Here is a 24,430-nt window from a genome sequence, read left to right on the forward strand (position 1 = left end):
GGAATAAGATGAACTGCACTGTGAACTCGTGGGAAGTGAGGGCAGAGAGAAAGAAAAGAGAGCATGTTGAAAAGACGGCAGGAAAAAAATTCCCCCCTAGCGGAAAGGATCACCTTTCAATGGTCCAGATGTGCGGGTAACATTGTGGGGGTTTCGGTCGGGGAGGAGGGAAGCGTTGACGGGCGAGGAGGTGGAAGCGGCTGCGAGCCAGGTCGAAGTCTCCCTACGCTCCTCAAGGAGCTCCGAGCCCACGTGCGTTTCGCTCCCGCTCCTCCTTTGCTTCCCGAAACGACAGAGCCTCCCCCTCCCCTCCCCTTTTGTGTCAAAACTCAAACCAAGCGAAGAGGATCTGTCGCGCTTTGCGGCGACGGAGTCGCGGCCGTTCGCCGGCCACGCGGCGCAGGAGGACCCCCTCCGGGCCTCGGTATCAGAGGGCGGGAGGAGGCGTCTTCAGCGCTGTGCGCGCCTGTTGTGGCGGGCGGCTCCGCTGGGGCGGGAGAGAGAGTGCGGGGTGGGGAGAGAGAACTTCGGCGAGAAACTAACGAGGCGATGCTTGCGGTGAGTGGTTTTGTTTGGTCGCCGCTGGGGCGGGGGAGAGGAGCAGGCGGCGGAGGAAAACCGCGGGGTTTGGGGTTATTTCTTTTTTTGCTTTTTTCACCGGCTTTTCCTTAACTTTGGAAGCGGGAGAGGGGACCGGGCTCCTGGGAAGGTGCGGTGGCGGGAATCCGCCTTGGGCAAACCCAACACCTGGAGCTGGCGCCCCGGCGGGAAAAGCAAGGCGTCCAGCGCAAAAGCTGAGCGCAGCTGCCTGGCTTAGCCCCGCACGTCGCCCGCCCGGGAATGAACGCAGCTGCGCTTGAGGCCGCCGGAGACCCGAGCTGGGATCCGAAGCGTGCTCCTGAAGCCTCACTTACGGAAGGGTGGCCGCGCTCACCTGAGGAAGGAGACCCTGAAGGACAAGGCAGGACCGATCTACCAGTCTCCCTTCTCTGCGAAGGGTTTGTCCTCGACGAACGGAATGGTCTATTGAAGCAAGACTTCGGTAAAGATAACTACGTTTACGAAAAGGCGGGCCCGCTCCCCTTCTCTCAACACAATACGAAGTAGCGGCAGACTGTTACTTTTTAATGAGAAATTGGAGGGGGGGGGCTATGAGGATTTACTTCCAAGCCAGCCGCTTTCCATTTCTTTGGATGTCACCGCCAAGAAACTGGGTGGCTCAGATGAACGAGTGTGGATTTCATTTGGAAGAAGGCTGGTTGTTTTCGCGGTTTCTTTCATTCTCCTGAACTAAGCTTTGCTTTTGCCGAGAATGAAGTTGTGGGCAAAGTGCCTCGGATGCGATCTCCAAATCCCTTTTCCCGCAGCAGGTTTTTAAGGAGAGCACTGCAGAATAATCTAATAGCCCGATCTGAATCTACCTTTACTTGGAAATAGGGATTTCCAAAAATGTCACAGGTTTTTCGAAATAAAATGTGTGTAGGATTTGAATGGAATCAGTCAAACAGGGCTGATTCGGTAGGCTGTTCTAAACAAAATAGGTCATAATACAAGCTGATCATACACACTGTACAGTAAATGGATAAATACATGACTTTGTCTTGGAAGTAGAAAATAATATGAGATCGTTTGGGGGGGGGGGAATCAATGGTAATATAGTTTATTTTTGTCTGGCTTTTTATGCTGGAATTTAAAAAGCACCAAGTGAACCTTCTCAAATTTTTACAGTTAATTGCAGTAACCCTTTTCCTCATATTTAAGGTGTCATAAGACTTGGATTGTGGGTCTTTTTTTGGTAAGATAAGCAGTGTGTGATGCCCTTGGCAATCTCAGAACTGATCTTCCAGTTTGGGCAGTCTCTGCATGGAGAGGCATTCATGTCTTGCCCACATTTTAAAAAAAAGAAAAGTCAGAATGGAAGAGACCTGTCTTGAGATATATTAAGGACCTGCACATCTCTTAATGCTGCCTGGTTAGTGAGAGGTTAATTTTGTTTCAGCAAGACAAGGGTGCTGGTTTCCTGAGATAAATGGGCAGGAAGTGAATTGTTTCCCCTGCTGGCCAGCAGCTCCCAAATGCTTTTTGCACCTGCTACTCTGCATTTTTCCAGTTCCTGGCTGCAAGCCCCCCCCCCCCCCCTATTTTTCCCTTTGGCCGTGAAAAAGGACCATATTGCTGCTGCATCTTAATTTTCATCTTCTGTTTGTCTTTGTGATTGCTGATCAGGTCCTGACTTACCAAGTATCCTGTCCTCTTCCATGCAAGTATAACACGCTCCACAATCTACTCAGCACAGGAAGAGTTAAAGATGATGATGTAAGTAGCCAAGAATTTCAAGGCAGATTTATTCAGCACTTTTTATGTGTGTGCATGCACACTGATATTTTCTTAGTAGGGTGGAAGAGCAAAACAATGGCAATGGCAGGAGCTATAAGGGGCAGCTAGCCTTTACCCTGAAGTAACCAGTTTGGAGCTCCATTTCTCTAGTTGCCTTCCTTTCCCAAACACCAGCTCCTTAGTCAACTTTCAAAGATATTTGTCTTGGCAAGAATTTCAACACATGGGAATTAAATGGTGTGTCTGTTAAACTGATAATGGAGGGGGTTGGGAAATAAAATCACAGATTGTTTTGAAACTCCTAATGTGCCTTGCATATGTATTTAGCTATGTGCAGTGATAGTTCAATTCTGTTTTCTTTCTCACTTTATGTAGGATTTGTGGAGATCCCTTTTCTTAGAAAAAATTTAACAAATTCTATGTATTTTTACTGGCAAGTCCAGTAGTCTGTGTTCAGTAGATCTTGTTCCTAAGGAAATATCTATAGAATTAAAAAAACACATGTTCACTCCAGTTTGATTAAATCAGAAAACATTCAGGTTTTTTTGAGGGGGACGGGAGACAATGATTAAGGAATGGGGAGTCCACTGGCTAACTTTGGATCAGACACTATTTGAACCCAACCTTCCAAGTTGTTGTAAGGCAAACTAGAACTTATATTGCACTTATATATATGTGCATTACAATTATTTTAAATTTAAAAGGATCCCTTAAACAGCTTAACTCTAAATGAAACCATTAACATTTCAGTATAATCTATTCACAATAAAAATACTAAAACTTATCCCACTTTTCAAAAACTTGAAATAGTATTTAAAAGTAAAGTTGCTGAAACAAACAGGATTTATTTCAAAATAAATTATAACTGTGTTCTAGGCACCTGCAACTTAAGAATCTATAAAAAATAAATAATTGAGTGTTGCTAATCATTTGTGAAAATGGATGATCCATTATTGAACAAAATAAGATGTTATATAAGCATATTAGTAAGCAGAAAAAATGTTTGTGACATCATTGTGTTTTCTCAAAGTCTTGACCACACCCAAACAATGAAATGCATACATTTTAGTCATAGCTCACAGGAGAGTAAACTACAGTTTTATTAAGACTTCCTTCATTAGATAGAATGTAAGTGCTAACATTTTTTCAATTAAGTTATGTAGAACATAATTGACTTTGGCACCTAATGGTCATCTTATTGCTAAACTGTTAGCATTATAAAAATATCCCTGCTGATTCAGAGCAAACCTATCTTAATCTAGCATTTTGTTGCTCATAGTGGTCATATAAAAAACTTTAGGATGCTCACAAGCAGAAATACAGACGTTCTTTCCTGTTACTTTGCTTCTGCAACATGCATTTAGAGATATGCTGTCCCCAATCTGGAACTAACATTGTGTCTTCAGAAGTACTAACTTACTTTCAGGATCTGACTTGTACCCACACATACCCTCTTAAAGGCATCTAAGTTAGTAGATTATACAATAATTGTGGCAATTATGCATTAATAGTGAACAGAACAAAGAAAGATCCTATATTGGAGCAAGAATAGAACCTGGTAGTGACTTTTTTTACAGATAATGTTTCTATTGAATTTTTACACATTTTGAAATTTGTCAATCACTTTCAATATGCTAGCATTTCAAAAATTAAATGCCATCTGTCAAACAGTAACAGTTCAACACATCAAAGTATTTCAATGGCAAAAAGTCCTATTGGTGAGTTAACATTAATATCAGAATATTATGGTCATATTCTGTAATTGCAAAATATGTAAATGAAATGTATCAAATTCAATATTTTCTGCATTTACAGTTGATCAATACTGTAAAGGCTTTTTGATGACATGTAGGTTTTTTTAAAGTGAAAGCAGTAATGTTTCACAATGTTTACAATAACTCAAGAATGCCCTCTACAGTATGAAGACTGTTGTGCAGTACAGTGTAGCATAGGAAATCTCAGCTCATACAAGTTTCTTCATGTTGAATTTGCTTCCGGTAATAATGCATTTACATTAATTTACAAGGACATCCATCTTATAAGCTAGTGTAAGCATTATCACAGAATTCATACAAAAATGTTCATTGCTGAAACCATTGATACAGAGGTTGAACTATTACTGTCCTTTAAATGTTTTGTCTATTGAATGCTTGATTTATATATTGTAATATATGATTTTTCCCTAAAATCTTTTAAAGTATAAAATGTTACCTTGGTAATGATAAAAATAATATCCAATGAATAAGTATTAGATGAACACACACACAAGGAAGAGGTACTCATTCTTTATTGCAACTAGAATCACAATAGATAACCAGGATTCAGACAAAACATATGAATAAACCCCATAGTTGTCTGTGTATGATAACTTAGTTTAAAGTTTACAATTCTGTACAGTGTACAGAAATTGATTTACACATTGACTAAGATAATGCATATTATAAAGCAAAACCAAATCATGTTCTGCCTTAGCCTGTACCTCGCCTTGCCAGAGTTATAGGGATTTCCTAGGGACAATCCTAGCCTAGCCACACCCACTTTTATTTTATTAGTTTTTTTTAAATACTAGCCAATCTCAAGATTCTGAAGTGAGTACAAGCAGAAATACAAGAGGCCTCCAATAAATACTTGCTAAACAAAAGCATTACTAACAAACTCAGCTGTGGATATGAAATACCTGTTTAAAGTAGAATGTGTTTAGGTTATCACCTTGAACACTAGAATTAACTTCAACTGCAAGATACCAAAGTCTCTGCGTACATATTCGAGTTGTTGCACATTCATGCATTCATATCTCTATCTATTTATATTAAGCCAAGACTTTATAGAGCTTTGTATTCAGATAAGCAGTGGCAAAAGTTGCTTTACCTGTGACCTTGCATAAAGAAAGGCTTTGTATTCAGATAAGCAGTGGCAAACGTTGCTTTACCTGTGACTAAGACTAGAAAAGACTAAGGAGCCTTTTACAAGGATTCCAGTTGTGGGCAACAAATACAATGAACTGGCTCTCTGGAATGTGTGACTGGACTGGTCATTAAATACTGACTAGGGCAAGCAATGTTCTAAGAATTGATGTTTTTTCACATAAATTTTGATGTCAATGCAACATAAACTTAGCTTGAACATGTAACTTGAAAGTACATATTCACCAAAGTACCATCTTATACCTTTATTATGGAATCAATCCTATTGGATTCAGTGGGGTGAAATTCTGAATAAACAAACTTTAGCAGAAGCTATTTTATGTCCAATGTACAAATAGTGATTCATATACTGTGGCTGCAGTTATAATAATTTAGAATAAATTATTTCAGAATTAAGCTAAAGTATGGTTTTTTTAAATTGCTCATTCACTTGAAGAAAAAATTGCCAGATATTGCACTTAACTGTTTCATACTACTTTTTTTTTTACGAAGTGCTAAGATACTGCTCTTATAAATTTTACTTCAAAGGTACTCAAGTACTTTTTCTTACAATTGAGGCATTCAGGTGCAAATTCAGCTCCATTTTTTGCATAGCAAGTATCTCAAAAAAGATTCTATAACTTGAGGAGATGGGAAAATTAACCCACTGCTTGTATATCTTAAAGAATACATTGAATTGCTAAAAAGAAAAGTGTATGTAAGCATCAAGATGATTCATGAAGATTAGATTCAATTTTACATTTACTGATAAAGAAATAGGTTGCTTCTCTACAAATTCATTGTGCTTCTGACTCGTATCAGTTTAATTACTAGTGAAAAAAAAGTTGCTCTCAAAACTCTAAACTTATTTCAGTAGCTGCTTTTTTACTAGCCACCATTCTAACACCCCTAAGGAAATCATTTTTTAAATTCAGATTACCGTAGTTACTTCAGTTTAACCTTTTTGGGTGCCTTGGGGTCAGTTGCTGACTGTAGTTGCCTGGACTAACCAATGCAGCTTTTCTTGGCCAGATTTCAGAATTTGCCATTGCTTTCTCCCTGGAGCTGAGAGTGAGCGCCCCAAGAGCAGATAAGCTGCCTTTTTAGGCCTCAGGCAGGACTAGAACTCCCGGTCATCAGCCTAGTGCCTTAACCACCACAGCAGATTGGTTCTCAATTAACTTGTTTAAGCCACTTTAAAGTTGGCTAAATTGCAAGGTTTACTATTTCCTGAGGATTATCATAAATTGAAAGTAGATATTTGGCTAATGATAAGCCACATTATACAGGTCATATAATTTTTGTTACTCTCTGCGACTGATTAAAATAGGCTTGTTCTAATAGCTCAATTACATCCGCATAAAAAATAGATCACAACCCCACTAGTGAGTTCTTGAACAATAGGAATGCTGCAATTTTAATTATGAACAAAAGATCTTGCATCATGCGGAATAATGGGAGTCACCTCTAACTGTGCTTTTCTTAATTAAAAACCAGCACGTCAAATTAATGGTTCATGAAGTAGTCACTGAATTAAAAAGAAAAGCAAGCCTATTGCTCATAAGTTAGGAGCGCCAAATTATTACTACTGCTCGTTTGTGTATTTGAAAGGCATCCGCTCAACACCCCCCCCCCCCGCAACAATCCCACTACTCGCAACCAACCACACGGCCTGCATACTTGAATATCTCGAATTGCAATGAAAGCTTTCCCAGCCTTCTGTTTAAAGAGTTCTGTCTGAATTGTGCAGTTTAGTTACCGCGCGAAAAAAAAATGAGTTGAATCACGTGATCCCCCCCCCAGTTAGTCTAAGGCGAGCGCTTTATTGGCCGACCGTTCTGCATCTGTTTATATTTAGGAACACTGCCCACAACTACGTCCAAGGTCTTTTCAGCACTGCCGGCCACGGGTATCTTCACAGAGAGATCCGTTTAACGACTTTTTAAGTTGTCCAGCGTGCTCCTCCATACCAGGGGTCTCCAAACTTGGCAACTTTAAGACTTGTGGAGTGCAACTTCCAGAATTGCTGGCCTGGAGAATTCTGGGAATTGAAGTCCACAAGTCTTAAAGTTGCCAAGTTTGAAGATCTCTGCTCTATTCCGTCAATCTTTTTTTCCTTGGTGTTGTGTTCCACCACAATTTAAAAAAGGCGGAGCACAACGGATCCTCTCCCTCTCTAAGCTGCCAGTTGAGGCGGCTCTCAAATTCCGGCCGCCTCCTCCTCCTCCAGAGGCCTGCCTTTGTTTTAATTGGACGGCCCCGCTGAGCCAACAGGAGCGTGCCAGGAGGAGCCTCGAGCTCGCGGGGGTGGGAGCGCAGAGCGTGTGCGGAGCCGAGATTGTTTCCAGTGGGCCGGACGGGGTGGCCCATGATTCGCGGTCAGCCTCTGCGGCCGCTGCTCATGGGGTAGCGAGGACGCTCTCGACCGACCGATCTCCTCGTGTGTGTTGTTCCTCCCCCCCTGCATCCGGATTCCTTCTCAACCGCTTTTGTGTGTGTCTGTCTCTCTCTCCCAACGCTTCCTTCCCTTGTTGCCTCTCCGCGATGCCGCCCCTTCTGGGACCTTCTTCCCTTGCGTGGCCTGGCGGCCTCTTTCCACCGTGGGGTTAATCTGCAAGGAGGAAAAAAAGGAAGCGCGGAGGAAGCCCGTCCTCCGGCTCATGCCTCAGCCCCGCCACCCCGCCGGAATCCCGAAGAGCTGCATGGACGGGCATGGGGACAGCGGCCCCTTTCTGCACCATCGCCTCCGCCGCCGCCGAGGTTGAGGAGCAGCAACGCCGCCCCGGTCGTCAACCGCGCCCCCCGCCTTCGGCCGCCCTCGCCGTGCTGCTCAGCCTCGGGCTGCTCCTACACGCAGGTAATAACCGCCGCTGCCCCTTTTCGAGAGGGAGGGGGGAAGAGGAAGGGAAGATTCGGGGTGGTCTGAAGGGATTTGGAAACAAATGGGCCACGAAGTGGCACGGGGGCGGGGGAAGGCGGAGGGATGCCCCGGCGGCCAAAAGTCGCTGCTTCGACTTTTTTTGGGGGGGGGGGTCTTTTGGTTCTTATGGAGGGGGAAAAAACCCCGTGATTGCATTGGAAAATATTTTAAAAAGTAAACTTTTAAAAAGAAAGTCTGTCGCTACGAGGGACGCGGAATCCGCCTGGCTGAAGTTTGGAACAATCCACTTTGGAAGAAAAAGGGGGGAGGGAGAGAGTTTGGATCATTCAAGGCTTGTTGCGCCTGCTAGAATTTTTTTAAAAATCGCCTTTGTTTTGATCTACAAATCCGGGGAATCGCTCAAGGGCCTTCCCGGCTGTGCAAAAATGGCCCCTTCGCCCGTCTCTTGAAAAAGGGGCTTCGGTGGAGTCGGCCGGGTTCTGGGCAGGGGAGGGGGGCGGCTGCTGCGTCGGGGTTTGACTGGCGCTGGGCCCTCCCTGCCTTTGGTGTTTACTGAGTCGGAGCTGGGATCGGGTTTCTCTTCTTGCTGCCGCTCCCTCCGCGGGCAGGAAGAGAGTCTCGGCTCCCGTGATCTGCTGCTGCCGCCGCCAGTAGAGGATCTCGGGAGGGAAAAGCGAAGCAATCGCGGTGTTGAAAGGCGTCCTTCCAGCCTCTACTACGGGAGCTTTAACACCGATTTGCTTCTGGCGGCTGGAATCCTGCATATTTTCTAATACAGCCTGGCTTCTGAAAATGTTTTGATGAAGTTTGTCCGTCTGTTTATGCGAGGTAGCTTTGTGAGAGAGGACGAACCAGTCTTTTTCCCAGTGATATGCTGAGAGTTAACAGTTGCAAAACAACTGGCGAATACCAGGTTAAAGAAGGCTTATGGCAACCTCATTGGGTTAGTACAGATAGGGATCTAAGCGTGGTATAATTTTGCTCTCTTGTTCTCTGTGAATAAAGATTGATCGGTTCCAGCGTTTCAAAGACAAAATTGATAGTTGTTCAGAACAAAAGGGGGGGGGAATCAAAATGTTTATATATAGTGCAAACGATTACCAAACATCTGGTACGGTAGTTGTACTTCTTCAGAAAGAGGAAGAACGAGAACCGTGCAGTAAAAAGTCGTTTCAAAATCTATGACTGTTATTTAGCCATTCAGCCATAGATTAAGTGTTAGTATTTTGAAAATATTAACACGTAGTTTGGATGGATTAGCTTAGCCTTCCTTATTTTTTCCCCAGGAGGAAAGCTGTGTTGGTTTATGATAGCCAAAGGTCAGGAAGAGTGTGCTAGCTTTTGTTTTAGACTATAATACATTTTATTTAAATAAGCTTTATGAAAACCGGAAACAGTGCTCTTCTGACATTTGTAATTTGCAATTCATGTCTTATAATTTAATTTATTGTAGGAATACAGCCTATCCCCCCACTCCCTTTCCTAGTATTTCTGACCAACAGGAATCTTGGTATTTAAGTGTCTATATATTTAAAACATAGACACCCATCTTATAACAAACTCTGAGCAGATAAATGTTAGCTATGTAGGTGTTTCTATAAGCTGTCCAAATGGTTTGGAAATCAGAATAAGGAAACACTGTTCAACATATTGTACATCTGGATTATTTGTGAAGGATAAATTTAAACATTACTTAAATAATATTGAACTAAAATATCTGAGGTCACATTACACTACTACAATGCATGCATATGTCTTTTTAATGACAGACATTCAATTCAGTCAATGTGCTTTGGCTTCTGAAAAAGTATAAAGGTCCCATCAAATGAATTTGATTCCTTTTCCATGACTTTCTTTGTGAACTGGGAAATTAAATCAGGCTCAAATAAACAGGATTGGGAATACAAATTAATCTCGTTGTGTTGGTGAACATGAGTGTTGCTTTTGTGAAAAGTTGGGTATGAAATTGGATTTCTTAGTCTATGATTTAGAGTGATAGACAAAAAATGCATCCTGTATATCATATTTTTATAAAATGAAGGTGAGGAGTATGATCTGATGACCATGGATGCAGTTTGTTCTGAATAGAACTTTTCTTAATTTCTTGATACATTCTGTTGTATAGTTTGGTTAGAGAAAAAACATTCAAATGCAGTTGTAGAAGCAAAGCCAACAATTTATCTACTGTTGCATGGTGGTTCAGTTATGGGATTGTAGGAAAAAAGTATTGCACTATAGCACAGATTTCAAACTTGCCACATGACGTTTTGTGATGTTTTTTACATTCGTGGAGCTGGGGTGGGCGTGGCCTGCACGTGATGCCTCTGACCTCCAGTTTGACACCCCTGAACTCAGTTCACCCCTGAACTCAGCCTTAACTCTCACATTTTAACCAAAGTATCCCTTTACTCCATTTTCAACCTGAGCAACAATTCCCTCCAAAGTTATAAAATAACTTTATTAAGAATTCTATTTCCATGTGCCTTTTTGAGTTTAATATGAGTTTGGAAACAATCACATGACTGGGGAAACTACAATTAAAAATGGGAGTAAATAAAAGTAAATCTAGGGGTTAGGGTATTTTTAGCTTGATAGAAAATAACTTGCTATCTTTGACTTTGTCATCATTTTTGTTCAAAATAAGTGTCGTCTTCCATGAATATCTCCAATATTCATGGAAGACGACAAAATATGATATTTTGATTACAGTTTGGAAATAAACCAAGTGTAAATATAATAAATTTTTCAATTACTAAATAAACTTAAAGCAAAGCTACCCAACCCCAAATTGGTACAGTACTTTTTTTTTTGCTAGCTGTTGCATGGATCTCAGGGGATATCATCAGAAGGCCTGTTAAATGTAAACATAAGTTCATTCCAATTTCAGTTCAGTTAATATAATTACATATTATCAGTATTCCTTTGCCCATTATATAGTCTAGATCAGGGGTCTCCAACTTTTTGGCTGCTTCAGCAAGTGCTCCTCACGAGATGAGTTTGCAGGGGAGCTGATCTAGTGTCCGCAATGGACAGCAAAGGTAGAGTTGACCCTTGGCGCTTCTCTCTGCTAACAGGCGGCCAAGCTAACTGCCTGAAGGACCCCATTCTATCTCTGTGAGTCAAAGCACTGAAGTGTGAGCTACATAGGAAACCTCGGCTGGGCTCCTCCAGAGAAATGCAAATATTTCTCTGTGAACCACCAAAACAACCACTGGTTGGTGACCACAAGTCTTAGATGACTAAAAACTCCAAAACAGTGTTTTTGCTTCATTACTGAATATTTCTTAGTAAATAGATATACCAATCAAACTTTTATCATGGTCGCAGAATAGCATATTAATTCATAAGCTAAATATATTTAGCTTTTTCTCTGAAAAATGGGAAGTGAGGACACAGATTGGTTGAGGATCAGTAAGGGAGTTAAACTGGGATGTATATTATCACCATTTTTGTTGAATCTGTATCCTGAAGTGATCATGCAGAAATTAGACCTGGAACTGCCTGAGTTCGGAGTGAAGATTGGAGGAAGAACCATAAATACTTTGAGGCATGTAGATGATATCAAGCTATTGGCTGAAAATAAGACCTGGAAAAATTGCTCTGGAAAATCAAAGGTGAAAGTGAAAAAGTAGGGTTGAGTCTTAACTTCAGGTAAACAAAGATAATGAAGGACATGAGAAGTTAAGAATCAACAAAGAAGAAATTGCATTAGTTTGAGAATTTATCTTCCTTGGATCAAAAAGTTCACAATGGCAGTTCTACTCCTGAAATCAATACAATAATACAATAGTAGAGTTGGAAGGGACCTTGGAGGTCTTCTAGTCCAACCCCCTGCCTAGGCAGGAAACCCTATACCGTTTCAGACAAATAGCTATCCAACATCTTCTTAAAGACTTCCAGTGTTGGGGCATTCACAACTTCTGGATCAAATCAAATGAATTTGATAACCATAGGCCGCACTACAATGGTTAACGTGAATAAGATCTGGAAAAGCAGAGATAGTTAGAGCAGTAGTCTTCCCTATAATGATGTATGTGTGTGAGAGTTGGACACTAAGAACAGCTGATTGAAGAATTGTACTTTGAACTGTGGTACTGGTATAAATTACTGCATATACCATGGACAGCCAGAACAACCAAAATAGAGGTGCTGAATTACATAAAACCAGAAACTTCTCTAGAAACCAAAATCACAACATTATGTCTTGATTTACTTTGACCATGTCATAGGTGCAAATTCAACTCGAGAAGTCAAATTATACTAGTAATGGTTAGTGAATGAAGAAGGAGGGTCAAGTAAAGAACTCATTGGCTTGAAACCATCAAAGCTGATATAAAGATGAACATTTAACAACTGAAAGAAGCTATGCTTGATAAGGTAGTATGGAGATCACTTACCTATAAAGTTGCCAAGAGTTGGACATGACTGAACAGTGGAGAATGAATGAATAGTATTGTTGGTACATAGGTTCATAGTGATTCTTATTAGAGCAATTTACTTTAAAAACATAAGACAATAAACGCAAGAAACTGTCTTTTGTCACCTATGTGCTTGGTTCTCACTCCATCATAAATCTATTATGAATTAATTAATTAGACTTTATTAACTATACAAAGGTAAAAGTTTCCCTTGTCCAGTCATTTCCAACTCTAGGGGATGGTACTCATCTCTGTTTCCTAGCCGAGGGAGCTAGCAATGTCCAAAGTCATTTCCGTGATCATGTGGCCAACATGAGTATATGAGGCGCATGGAACACTTATCTTTCCACTGAAGTGGTACCTATTTATTTACTCGCTTTTTCATGCTTCCAAACTGCTTGATGGGCAGCTGGAGCAAGTAATGGGAGCTCACCCTGTACTGCAGCACTCAGATCTTGAACCAGGCTGTCCGTCTTTAACCACTGAGCAACTGAACCCACATGCTATCTATATAGTGGATATCAAATGTGGACAATGCAAATAATATGAGTAGTAATTTTCATTGTAATTGTACAAGGCTGGAATTTAGACAAAATATAGGTCAAAATGAACCTTACTTTCAATGTAAGTATTGCAATGTAAATGTATCAAGGTAAGATATTATAGACACTTACTGAAATACGAAGGGGTGATAGAGAAGTTTTAAGTGCCCTGAAACCTGCTGGTTTAAAATTGGCACTTTGGACAGCCAGCCAGAGTTGAACAAGCTTTTAGTCCCTTTTTTCTTGAACAATGTTCTGAATTCTCTTCCACTGATTTTCTCAAAACGAATCTCCACTGACATTTGTAGAAAGAGTACTTCATTTGGGGATCAAACTGTATTCTTACTGTTCTTAGTATTGCTTTAAGAGATTTTTAAAAAAACAAAATCTTGAGTGGATTTGATAAATACTTGTGCTGATTGGAAATTAATATATTGGAAAATATTTCTAGAGTTGGGGAAACTGAAGATACGTCATTCAGTAGTCTGTTGTGCTAGGGCAGTGGTGGGCAACCTTTTTTTTTCAACTGAGCCAAATCTCACCAAAACCACGATTGAAATTTATTTTGAGAGCCACATTTTTAAAACCGAAAATACATAGGATGGTACACTGTTTTTAGTTTCAATAAACTCTGGCATTTGAAGCACGCAAGTCTTAAAGCTGTCAAGTTACAAGATCCTTGCATCCCTAACCCTTTAGGGAAAAACCCCCAGGGGTGTTCAAACCTGACAGCTTTAGGACTTGTGGACTTCAACTCCCAGAATTCTTCCTCCAGTCATGTTGGCTCAGAAACTCTGGCATTGAAGCATGCAAGTCTTAAAGCTGTCAAGTTGCAAGACCCTTGCACCCCTAATCCTTTAGAAAAAAAACCCAGGGGTCTTCAAACCTGACAGCTTTAAGACTTGTGGACTTCAACTCCCAGAATTCCTCCTCCAGTCATATTGGCTCAGGAACTCTGGCATTGAAGTGTGCAAGTCTTAAAGCTGTCAAGTTGCAAGACCCTTGCACCCCTAACCCTTTAGAAAAAAACCCCAGGGGTCTTCAAACCTGACAGCTTGAAGATTTGTGGACTTCAACTCCCAGAATTCTGAGGCCATCTTGACTCCGCTCCCTGGGCATGGCTGACTGGGTGGGCCTGGCCATCTTGACATCACTCCCCAAACTGCTGGCATGTTTCCTCTTCGCATTGGGTAGACCGGGCCGAAGCCACGCGGGCCCAATGGTTTCTCTTCGTATTGGATAGACACATGAGTAGGCAGGGCGATGCGGGTTGGCCATTTACATTTTCCAGGATGCCCCATGGGCCAGATTCGGCCCATGGGCCTTGTGTTTGATATCCATGTTCTAGATTATCTGATTATCCATCAGTTAGGAGGGATATTGAACATAGATTAAGGATATATTCCTACTTGTCTTTTATTAGGAAGAATTTCTTCAGTAATTGATAGGATTTATTTTTGAATAATAAGAGGTCAAGGTTGCCTTCTTTTGGAATGTGCTAGTAAAACAAATGGCTATTGCCACATTATATATGCACTTAGGGTTCTGCATAGATGGTGATAATTTATTAAATTTGTACATCACACCTCCAGTGACTATTGTGTTAAAGGGGTTTGGGGTCTTTTCTCAAAGAAGTTAATTATATCAAATGCTAATATTTCCCTGTTCAATCTTCTCAGGTGATTGTCAGCTGCAGACACCATGTCGAATCCAGAAGTGCACTACAGACTTTGTATCCCTAACATCTCACCTGAACTCAGCCATTGATAGCTTTGATGTGGAGTTTTGCAAAGCCCTCCGGGCCTATTCTGCTTGTACCTATCGCAATTCCAAAGTCTGCCGTGGCAACCTGGTCTATCACTCTGCTGTGTTGGGGATTGGTGATCTCATGAGCCAGAGAAACTGTTCTAAAGATGGTCCAACATCCTCTACTAATCCTGAAGTTGTTCATGATCCTTGCAATTACAGTGGCCGTCAGGCAACCAGAGATTATCGCGGAGCAGAGCAAATTCCCCCTACTTACTTTTTCTGTGGCTTGTTTGGAGATCCCCATCTGCGGACCTTTAAGGATCATTTTCAGACATGCAAAGTAGAAGGAGCTTGGCCGCTCATAGACAACAACTATTTATCAGTGCAAGTGACAAATGTTCCTGTGGTGCCAGGATCCAGTGCTACTGCAACAAATAAGGTATGCTTTGTGTCAAATGTTATCTTTATCACCTAGCTTCAAAAGCTCAGAAATGTGAAGATTAACATTTTTTTTCATAATACCTGAAACTAATAACTCTTTTGGTGTGCAATCTATTGCCAGTGAGAAAAATGAATGGATTCTTGGCAACTAAAAAATGCATAGTTGGCCAGCCCTTCAACTACAATTTGCAACTGATTTGAAAAAGTTTGTTCTTGGGGTACTAGTGCACATACAATTTTGGAGAAGAGAATAAGTACTCGGATTTGAGTATTTGATATTTTGTGTTTGCTTTCAGAATTTTCATGCACAGGATTTTGGTGGTCAAGATCTGTTCACATTTTGAAGAACGGTGTAATAAGAGGGGAAGGGTTAGAGAGTGGCCTTGGTCATGCATGTGGGTAGGACATGGAGAGGTGAGAGGGATGGCCTTCAAAATTTGAATAATTTGAAAGGTGGAAAGAGATGGCCTTCAAAATAATTCTAGGCTCAATTGTGGTCAAGGTGAAATTTGCCTGGATTTTGGGTAACTGTAATGGGCATAAAACTGCTGGCTTGGTTCACTTTAAGTTGGCTTAATGTTGGTAGTGGTTCCTGAGTATGGAATTCTGGACATGCATTTGTGAAATTCTTGGTGATTATTCAGATTTCAAGTCCCAGAATTTCATAGTTAGCCAGGCTGTGATCATGTGTTGGCAAAACACTTATGCTTCTTTCCCTGCTAAATGAAATGTACATTTGCTGTAGAACTGCATAATGCTTTGTTAAAGAAAACTGCTCAATAGAAAATGGTGAAGGATGTAAGGCACTAGAAATAAGGTTTCAATGTGAAGGGTGATGTATTACTTTCACACATGATAAGTCAGAAGGATCTTTTATACATGTATTGAGAAAATAAATAATAAAAGGTTGATTGCTTGTTCCTTTAGTCATTTATCTGTGAGAATGTTACTCATGCTGTGTGATAGGTTATACATGTACCTGATTCTGAATATGTTTTAATCCAAGGTATTTATTCAGCTGACATGCCTAAATAAGTCTATAAAAGAGATATTCAAATGACATGTTTTATGTGCAGATTTAACACTCAAAATATTTTAGAACTGTGTTCAACAGGTATACCATCATCTGCTCCAAAGGGGAAAAGGGCACAACAAAAGGCTGGGCAGTCAAAAAATAATAATTTGATCTTTAAAATGAACACTCCAACTGAAACATTAGTAATGTGCGAACCTTTGTTTGCAGTTCAAGGAAGATTGTGAACAATGGGAATTGTTTTTTATCCAATCTATCTGAAACAATGCCAGATTGAAAAGACTGCTATTGAACTAAGTTTAAGTCTTTCTGAGCATTGTTTCCCATCCCCCCAAAGTTGATACTGTTGTGATGGTTGCTGCAGATGGACTTTAGGACACTTACTGTATCAGATAGAGAAGTTGGGGTTTATCATTACTTTGATTCTGAATGGACTGACTGCCTCATGTTAGTAGGATCTATTGGAATCCCCCAGAATATGGAGCTAAACAATAATAGGTGTTAGTATTTTTTTAATGGAAGAAACCAGCACATCAAAGAAAGTGTCTTTATTTATTGTTGGCTTCACTTTCTTGAAACTGCAACCAATAGGAATATTGCAAAGTGTGTCTTTTGAATTGCTCTCTTTGTAACTCCTATTGATAGAAACTTTGTTTTTTCCATATTTTTCTTTTTTTTCCCCATGGACTGAATCTTTCATCTTGGGTATAATTGAATAAAGTAGGCATTTTCTTCAGTGATGTTTGCCCTTTAAAAAGACTTGGAAAGCCAGTATCTTTTACAAATCTCCTGTGGCAGAAAATGCAGGAAGTAAAAATAATGAGAGGCATACTATTCATGATCTGAAACTGCCTGTTCAGCAGTCTGCCTTGCTGTGTGTTGAGAGCATAGGCGGATATGCCGGCTAGACAGACCTGTTCCTGAAGTACCATCTATTGGTATGTCAGGTCAATTGCATAAGAAACTTGGAACAGTAAAATACACAGTGTGTAATTGAACACAACAGGGAAAGGTTTATGCATTAAAATGAATTGCATAATTTGTGCACCTGTTCTTTCTTTTGTCATTCCATTCTTTTTTGTTGTTAGTTGCAAAGTCTTTCCAACCCAATCGCTGTACTGTGTCACATGTTCATAATTGTTGATATGCTGATAACCTAACTCTTAATATTAGCAATTGGCTAGTCTGCAGTGACATCACATTGACCTGTACAGATAGAGATGTTGAAGCATTCTGGTTACTATAGGTCAGAGGTGGCGAACAAGTTCGACAAAAAGAGCCAAAATTTTAAACTGTGAGAGTCAGAGAGTCACACCACGCAGTGACCTGCCAAAACAGACCCGGAAGCAATGTTCCCTCTAATTTTTTTCCGATGTTTGCTTAGCAACCAAAATGTTGGCTCAGAAACTCTGGCATTTGAAGCACGCAACTCTTAAAGCTGTCAAGTTACAAGACCCTTGCACCCCTAACCCTTTAGGGAAAAAAACCCCCAGGGGTCTTCAAACCTGACAGCTTTAACACTTGTGGACTTCAACTCCCAGAATTCCTCCTCCAGTCATGTTGCAGCGACGTCATCTGCGTGGATCTGCTCCATCTTTGCTTTCTTCATTGTGGGCAGGGCTTCTGCTGAAGATGCCGACGAGTACGAGTTGCCACCAGAATAACTGCTGCTACCTCCTCCTCCTCCTCCTCCTCCTCCAACAGAATCACCAGATTTGCTCCTGAGCTCAGCGCTGGGTTACCTCTGCCCCCTCCTCCGTGCTTTTGAGGAGCCATGAGGGTTTTTTCCCCTGCTCCCCCCCTCCTTCCTACTGGCTCCTGCAGCCTCATGGCTCCTCAAAAGCACGGCGGAGGAGGAGGAGGGGGCAGGGGTAACCCAGCGCTGACTGAGCTCAGCTGCTCCGAGCGGAGGGGAGGCGCCGCTGCCACGCGCGGAGATGCCGGCTGGAGCTTTGGCGGCTTCATCTCAGCCGCAGCGCCAGGCGGCAAATCCGGCAGTGCTGCCTGTTAGAGGAGGATGAGGAGGAGGTGGCAGCAGTTCTTCCGGTGGCGGTGGGGGCTTTGGGGCTTCACAACTAGCCTCAGTCGCCCCGTGCTCCTCAAAGCAAGTCTGGGGAAGTCCTTTGCAGGCGGCCCGTTCTAGCTGCCTGCAAAGGACCTCCCCAGCTTCCGAAAGGGAGCGCGCGATCCGAGCCACAGTATACAAAATAATGATAAGAGGCAAAGAGCCTCATTTATTTTGGCCGGGAGCCGCATGCGGCTCGCGAGCCGCGTGTTCGCCACCCCTGCTATAGGTGGTCAAGAGCTGAGCAGCTGGAAAGCAGGGGGAACTGTTATGTTGGTATTCTGAGTTTTATGACCCATTTTTGTTAAATTTAACTGCTTAAGTGTTTTAATACACTTAGTGAAAGGGAAGTTGTGCTGTATGCATTGTCTTGCTGCTCACACAATATTTGCCCTAGGCTTTTAGTTCAGTATCTACAGGAGCTGTTTCAATATGAATGTATTCTAGGCATTCTAGAAATTAGGACGCTTGCATGTTAAGGAAACCATCAGATATTGCCCTGAATAAGTATACATCTAAAGGACATTTTACATTACATAAAAAAGGATGATAGTGCTGTGGTAATATCTATTTTACCTATAGGTGAAATCATTTGAGGCATTTTCAAAAGATTGGTGAAGAATCTTCATTTATTAGTAGGAGAGTAAGATGCAGATACATTCCTTAATGCCACCTAGTGAGTTGGGACTTCAGCCTTACACGTTAAGTGTAGAATGCAAATATTTCTATTGTGGATTATCCCTGGAGGCATAGAATTTAGCCAGGTGTACCTTACTGGTGAGCTGCAGAATCAATTGGAAGAGATGTATTAAAAATGAATGAATAGAAGCAAAGTAGTTTAGGAAGAGAGTTGGCAGGAAGGGAGGTGAAATGTTTAACAAAAGCATTGATGTTTTAAATGCACAGCAATATCATCTATTAATAATAAATGGTGTGGTATAGAGCAAATGTGCCAGAGTAAGTTATTGCAGTTTATGGATTAGGTCAGAGAAACAAGTAAGCAATGCAGATGGTGTTTGGAGGTTCAGAGACTTTCAAAAAGCATTTTCATGATCATGCTCAGAGGGTGAGGGGGTATGTACTGAAAGGTTTCATTTCAAGAAACCTTTAAAGGAGGAATAATTGACAGAGCAACCCAATATGCAGCTATATGGGATCTTTCTCTGGGGGGAAATCAGCTGAGTTCTGATAATATTAGTGTCCACGAAGAAATGCATTTGCTATTCTTCTGTAACACTTTTGCAGTAATGTGCAATATATGTGCATATGGAACTGTCTCTAGTTGGGTTGATTGACAGTTAGCACTTTAAAAGGAACATTATAAACCTGTATGCGTTTACTCTGAAGCTAAGTCTCACTGAATTCACTGATTGGATTCCCAGATAAATGAGTGTAAAATTGCAATCCAAGAGTAGTCAATTATTTCTTTTCACAGCAAAAGACCAAACAGTAAGGTTGTAAATTGACGGTCTTTAAATCTCTACAGGCGAAGAATGACTTCTTGTCAAGTTGTCATGTACAGAGTGAGACTATCCTGTCTTTTCTCTATTTGAAATAATAATATTAATAATAAATTACAAAGGCAAAGCAGAGTAGAACTCTGTGGAACGAGACTGTGAAGAATCAGCTGTCTGGGTTCCAAGTAACAATCCCAACAACAAAAAACTCTGAGGTTTGGATTTCCTCAAAGTTACATTTTATTAGAGATGTCATATTGGCACATCTGGGGAAACCTGAATCTGAAAGTTTTCAGGTTCTCTCCACCCAAAAGAAAGTTCAAGTCCCTGCCCAGCACCCACATGTCCATCACATGATCCAATCAGGCACCATCCAAAACTGGAGATACCTCCCAGTCACATCATCAAAGCTTCAGGGCAAGGTGGCCTTGACTTTCTGAGAAAGAATGTTATTTTGACTATATCACCCACACTCTATATAATCCCACCTGCCATTTTTCCACAGTAGAAAATGTGGCAGGCCTGAAGGCCCAAATGTAAAAGATGGCTTCCAGGTCTGGCATCAGCAGCCTTATGTTGAAGATCTCCAAAACATTGGAGAAGCCCAGGGAATCAAAGCAAAGGATCATTTGCTCCAGAAAAAAATCTTTCTCTATGAATAAATATCTATATCGAAGAATAATTGCTGTCTTTCTATTAGTGTTTCTTGGATCGTGCTCCCATTTTCTGGGATCATTTAGATGCACTATTTAAATCACCTCCATTTTTGCATTTTTATTTCTTCAGTATAACAGTATATTGTTATACTGAAGAAAGAGTATCAAGACAGATAACACTTGAAGGTCCTATTGGGATCATGGTGGATTACCATGTGAGACACTGTCTGAAAGATAGATGGTGCCAGTAGAAACTACTAAGCTAGTTGTCAAAAGAAGGAGGCGGGACTAAGGTGAGAAAACCTAGAGGATATCTGGGGGAGAGGATTTAGGTCCTTCCAAGCGTTTATGTTGCAGGATTCAGCAGCTGGGAGAAGCTCATGTTAATTTTGCGCATGCTTGGGAGAGAATGTGGTTGTTGTTGTTTTTAATACATTGGGGTATAAAACTATATATAAAAGTTTAGTTTCTCATGTTTTCCCTAGCATGATCATGTGAAAAAATCCAGAGAGAAAAAAAAAAGCAAAGGTTAGTTAAGAAGAGTAAAATAATGCTATTTTCAGGAGGGGAAAACATCTAAGCAAATGTTCTCTACATATCCACCTTACTGTTTATGAAGTCATCTATTTTAAAGATTACTTTATTCCCTTCTAAGGTCTCTAGTACTATATTAAATTTCAGAATGCTCCCTTCAGTATTTCTCTCTCTCTCTCTCTCTCTCTCTCTCTCTCTCTCTCTCTCTCTCTCCCCCTCCCTCCCTCCCTCTCCCTCCCTCCCTCCCTCCCTCCCTGGATTAAGTGTTTTGCTCTAGGGTATATGTTTATTCTATATTGCTGTGTTTCTTCAATCAAATGCATCTAAGCTGTTTATAAGCTTACGGAACAACATAATTCTAACAAAATAACTAGATTTTGTAATCTGTTTTCTATATTCCACCTATCTTCTCAGGAACCTTGAGATGGTTCACAAAGAATTGCCCCTCAAAATAAAAGGAAGTGACTGCCCCTCCCAAAGTTGACCAAAGAACTCCACATAGCTGTTAGAACTTGAACTTTGAACTTCATATTAGTTCTCTCTCATTTTTAACAGAAGCTGTCAATTAAAGGTCAAATGTTCATGTAGGAAAGGTACCACACAATATTTTTCTCAGATACTATCAAGAACATTTAAGCATCTCTCAGCTTTTACTACATTCGGGATTCTCTCCCTCCTTCTTTGTCATTCTGCTCCTCCTACCCCATACTTGTTTTAGCTCCATATATTCGCCCTTGTGCCACGAGATTGGAATTTTCCAGCAATTTCTTCTGTGCAAATCACTTACGAGGTTTAGCTGTTTTAGCCCAGCTGGTCTTCACTCTCTCCAATGCATAGCCACAGGCCATCACCAGGACTGTGCGGCCTTGAAAGGAAACACATGTTTACATTGGTTCTGAGCAAGAATTGAGTGCTCTCAATTCTACCAGAGAAAACCACAATTTCTTTTTGAATAATGTTAAAGTCACTCACAGTCTCCCAGGGAACCATTCTTTGGAGAAGGTTTCACTAGTTATTGATTGGATGAGCCATTCTTCTCTTGATTTCTCTCAGGAAGAGAAGGGGAGAATCAGGTAATACAATAAAGCTGTGAATGAAAATATGCTATGAACCAACAGCTACTTTTAGTGGCTGAAAAACTCCCGTCTCCAGCAGCATAGACATGGGATCCACTTTGTAGTTAAACTAATGCTGCTTAGCAGAAAAAGCTAGCAGCCAAAGCAAAATAAGAATCCTGAGCAAGTTCACTCATACCTAAAGTGAGAGATCAGTTATACAGATTGTGATTAGCGCTCTGCTTTTCTTCTGCTGATCCCTTCAGCCTCACCATCTTGCCACAAGACTAATTGCTATAATTCTCCCCATTAATGTCACTTTGAGCTATGTTCTCTTCCATTTCATAGAATGATTGTAGTTTTGTTGACAAAACAGCTGATTCCCATATTTTAACAAACTGCATTTAAAGGCCTGAGATGGAAAATTTAAAGCAAAGCCCCAAAGAGTAAGCATAGCTGCTTCCAATGACGATTTAACATTGGAGGGGCAACCCTGTAGTACTGGGCCAAATTTCATTTTTCCATGTACTACACCAACTCTTGCCACATCAAGTGGCAGGTTTCCCTAGCCCTGGCATCCAGCAGACAGCTTAGCAATGTAATTCCCAGATTCCCCTTGCTAGGACAAGCTTTGGAATATGATCCAAATCTTGAGGGCAATGGGGAAAGCCATCCATAAAACTCACTTCCCTTACTATGTGTGTTTTTTGAGTTTCTCAGAGATGACATGATCTCATGTATTCAATGCACAATTGTTCTGGCTCTCTCATTTTTTTCCTGTAGCTCATGGGCCATTCAAAGGACAATAGTTCCCTATCTGTGATCTAAAAAAAAAAATCAAAGGGATACCATGTGATCTCTTTTGAATTCTGTTCTTATTATCATATCGCAAATATACAATTTCTCCCAAAATAAGACCTCCCCATATAATGAGCCCAATCAGGCCTTTGAGTGCATGCGCTAAAATAAGCCCTACTCCGAAAATATTGCAACACAGCAGCAACCATGAGGTAACCACAATCGTCACCTCCTGCAGCTCAAAAAACATAAGACCTCTCTGAAAATAAGGCCAAGTGCTTATTTTTGGGGTCAAAAGAAAATAAGACCACCCTGTCTTATTTTGGGGAAAACACGGTATCAATGTCCAAAATAAGGCCTGCATAAGACACCCAACTACCTTGGTGGTATAGCATTCTAGGACCCATGCCAAATAGTTTTCTTTCTGCTTGCCGCAAATGGAGCTGTTCCTCTCAATGTATCTCTAAAGGCATATGATGCCCATTAAAATTCAATAAACTTTCCCAAGATTTTATAACAAGGGATTGCTAAATAAAGGGATGTGATATTAGAAAGAGATGGCAATATATTTCAGTACAATGCTTTCAGCTGAACATTCTTTTTATGATCTCATTCATCCATTGTCTTCAGTATTGGCAAAGGAACCACAAGGAAGATTACTAAAAGTTATCTTCTCCATAGTGAGGGGCAAGGAGTATCCAGGATGGGTTGACCTTATCCTCCAGCTGATTGGACTGAGTCAGATAAGCTCTTGGGACACGCCCCTGGCCCACCAGGCTCTGCCCAGTTATCGACTCAGTCCTCAACTGGACGGTTTGCCATCCTGGAGCTCCAGAAAGATTGAAGAAATTTAAAGAAAAGAAGAATCAGCAATGACCGCCAGTGGGCTAAATAGTTCCCAGAGCGGAAGGAATTGCCAAAAGCCCCCTTGGGGGCGGCAAGCTGCCCAGGCATCTGAGTGACACAAGTATCACTCAGTAAAAGGATTCAGCCGGGCAAGCAGGAACCAGAGGGCACAAGCCTTCCATAGGCAAGCCCTGCTGCGTTGGATCCAGAAGCGCCGGAGCGCGATTGACTGAAGAGGACAGCGCAGGATCCCACCCAGGAGGTGAGCCTGCCGCTGGAAGCTCTGTGAGGCGCCGGAGCGCTCTGCTGCTCCCCACCAGGTCGAGCAGCGAACTGCGGCTTCCCAAACGCACCCGCGCCATCGCCTACATGGCTCGCCTCACCGGAGAGAGCTACGGGCAGAGTTTAGCTCCCCCAGCACCAGAGAGAGGCAGAGGGGAGCGAAGAGAGCGGCGGGGGAGGCGCGCGGCAGCTCCTAGGAGCACAAGCCGCAAAAAGGAAAAAAGTTTTTAAAAAGCACGCCCTTTCTACTGCTGGTGTGGGCGCCATTTTGAAGCCGGCAGGGACCATGTGTTCCAAGATGGCGGCCCCCAGCAACCAGGAGGAAGCCGGCAGGAGCCCAGCACTTGCAGCAATGGACAGCAGCCCCACCAGAAGCGCAGAGAACCAGCCAGAGATAGTGACCACCCCTAGGGCTGCCCGGGTGGGGGGAGTC

General features: G+C 41.6%; 1 protein-coding gene across 3 annotated transcripts in view; it reads left to right on the forward strand.

The window, feature by feature from the left end:
* The first annotated feature begins 410 nt into the window (after nt 1–410).
* The window catches only part of RGMB (repulsive guidance molecule BMP co-receptor b), a 41,117-nt gene continuing 17,097 nt past the window's right edge, over nt 411–24,430 (forward strand). Inside the window, exons 1-4 of one of the 3 annotated variants that reach the window (XM_081942963.1) lie at nt 411–558; nt 2,227–2,316; nt 7,859–8,097; nt 14,761–15,269. In XM_081942963.1, coding sequence (XP_081799089.1) covers nt 2,309–2,316; nt 7,859–8,097; nt 14,761–15,269 — 756 coding nt within the window. In that variant the 5' untranslated portion in view covers nt 411–558; nt 2,227–2,308. Of the gene's footprint in view, nt 559–653; nt 1,043–2,226; nt 2,317–7,858; nt 8,098–8,854; nt 9,065–14,760; nt 15,270–24,430 lie in introns of those variants that run through there. The other 2 variants (XM_081942964.1, XM_081942965.1) reach the window with 2 other exon arrangements.

The sequence above is a fragment of the Natrix helvetica genome, assembly GCF_964273705.1.
Source record: "Natrix helvetica genome assembly, chromosome: 2".
Classification (NCBI taxonomy): domain Eukaryota; kingdom Metazoa; phylum Chordata; class Lepidosauria; order Squamata; family Natricidae; genus Natrix; species Natrix helvetica.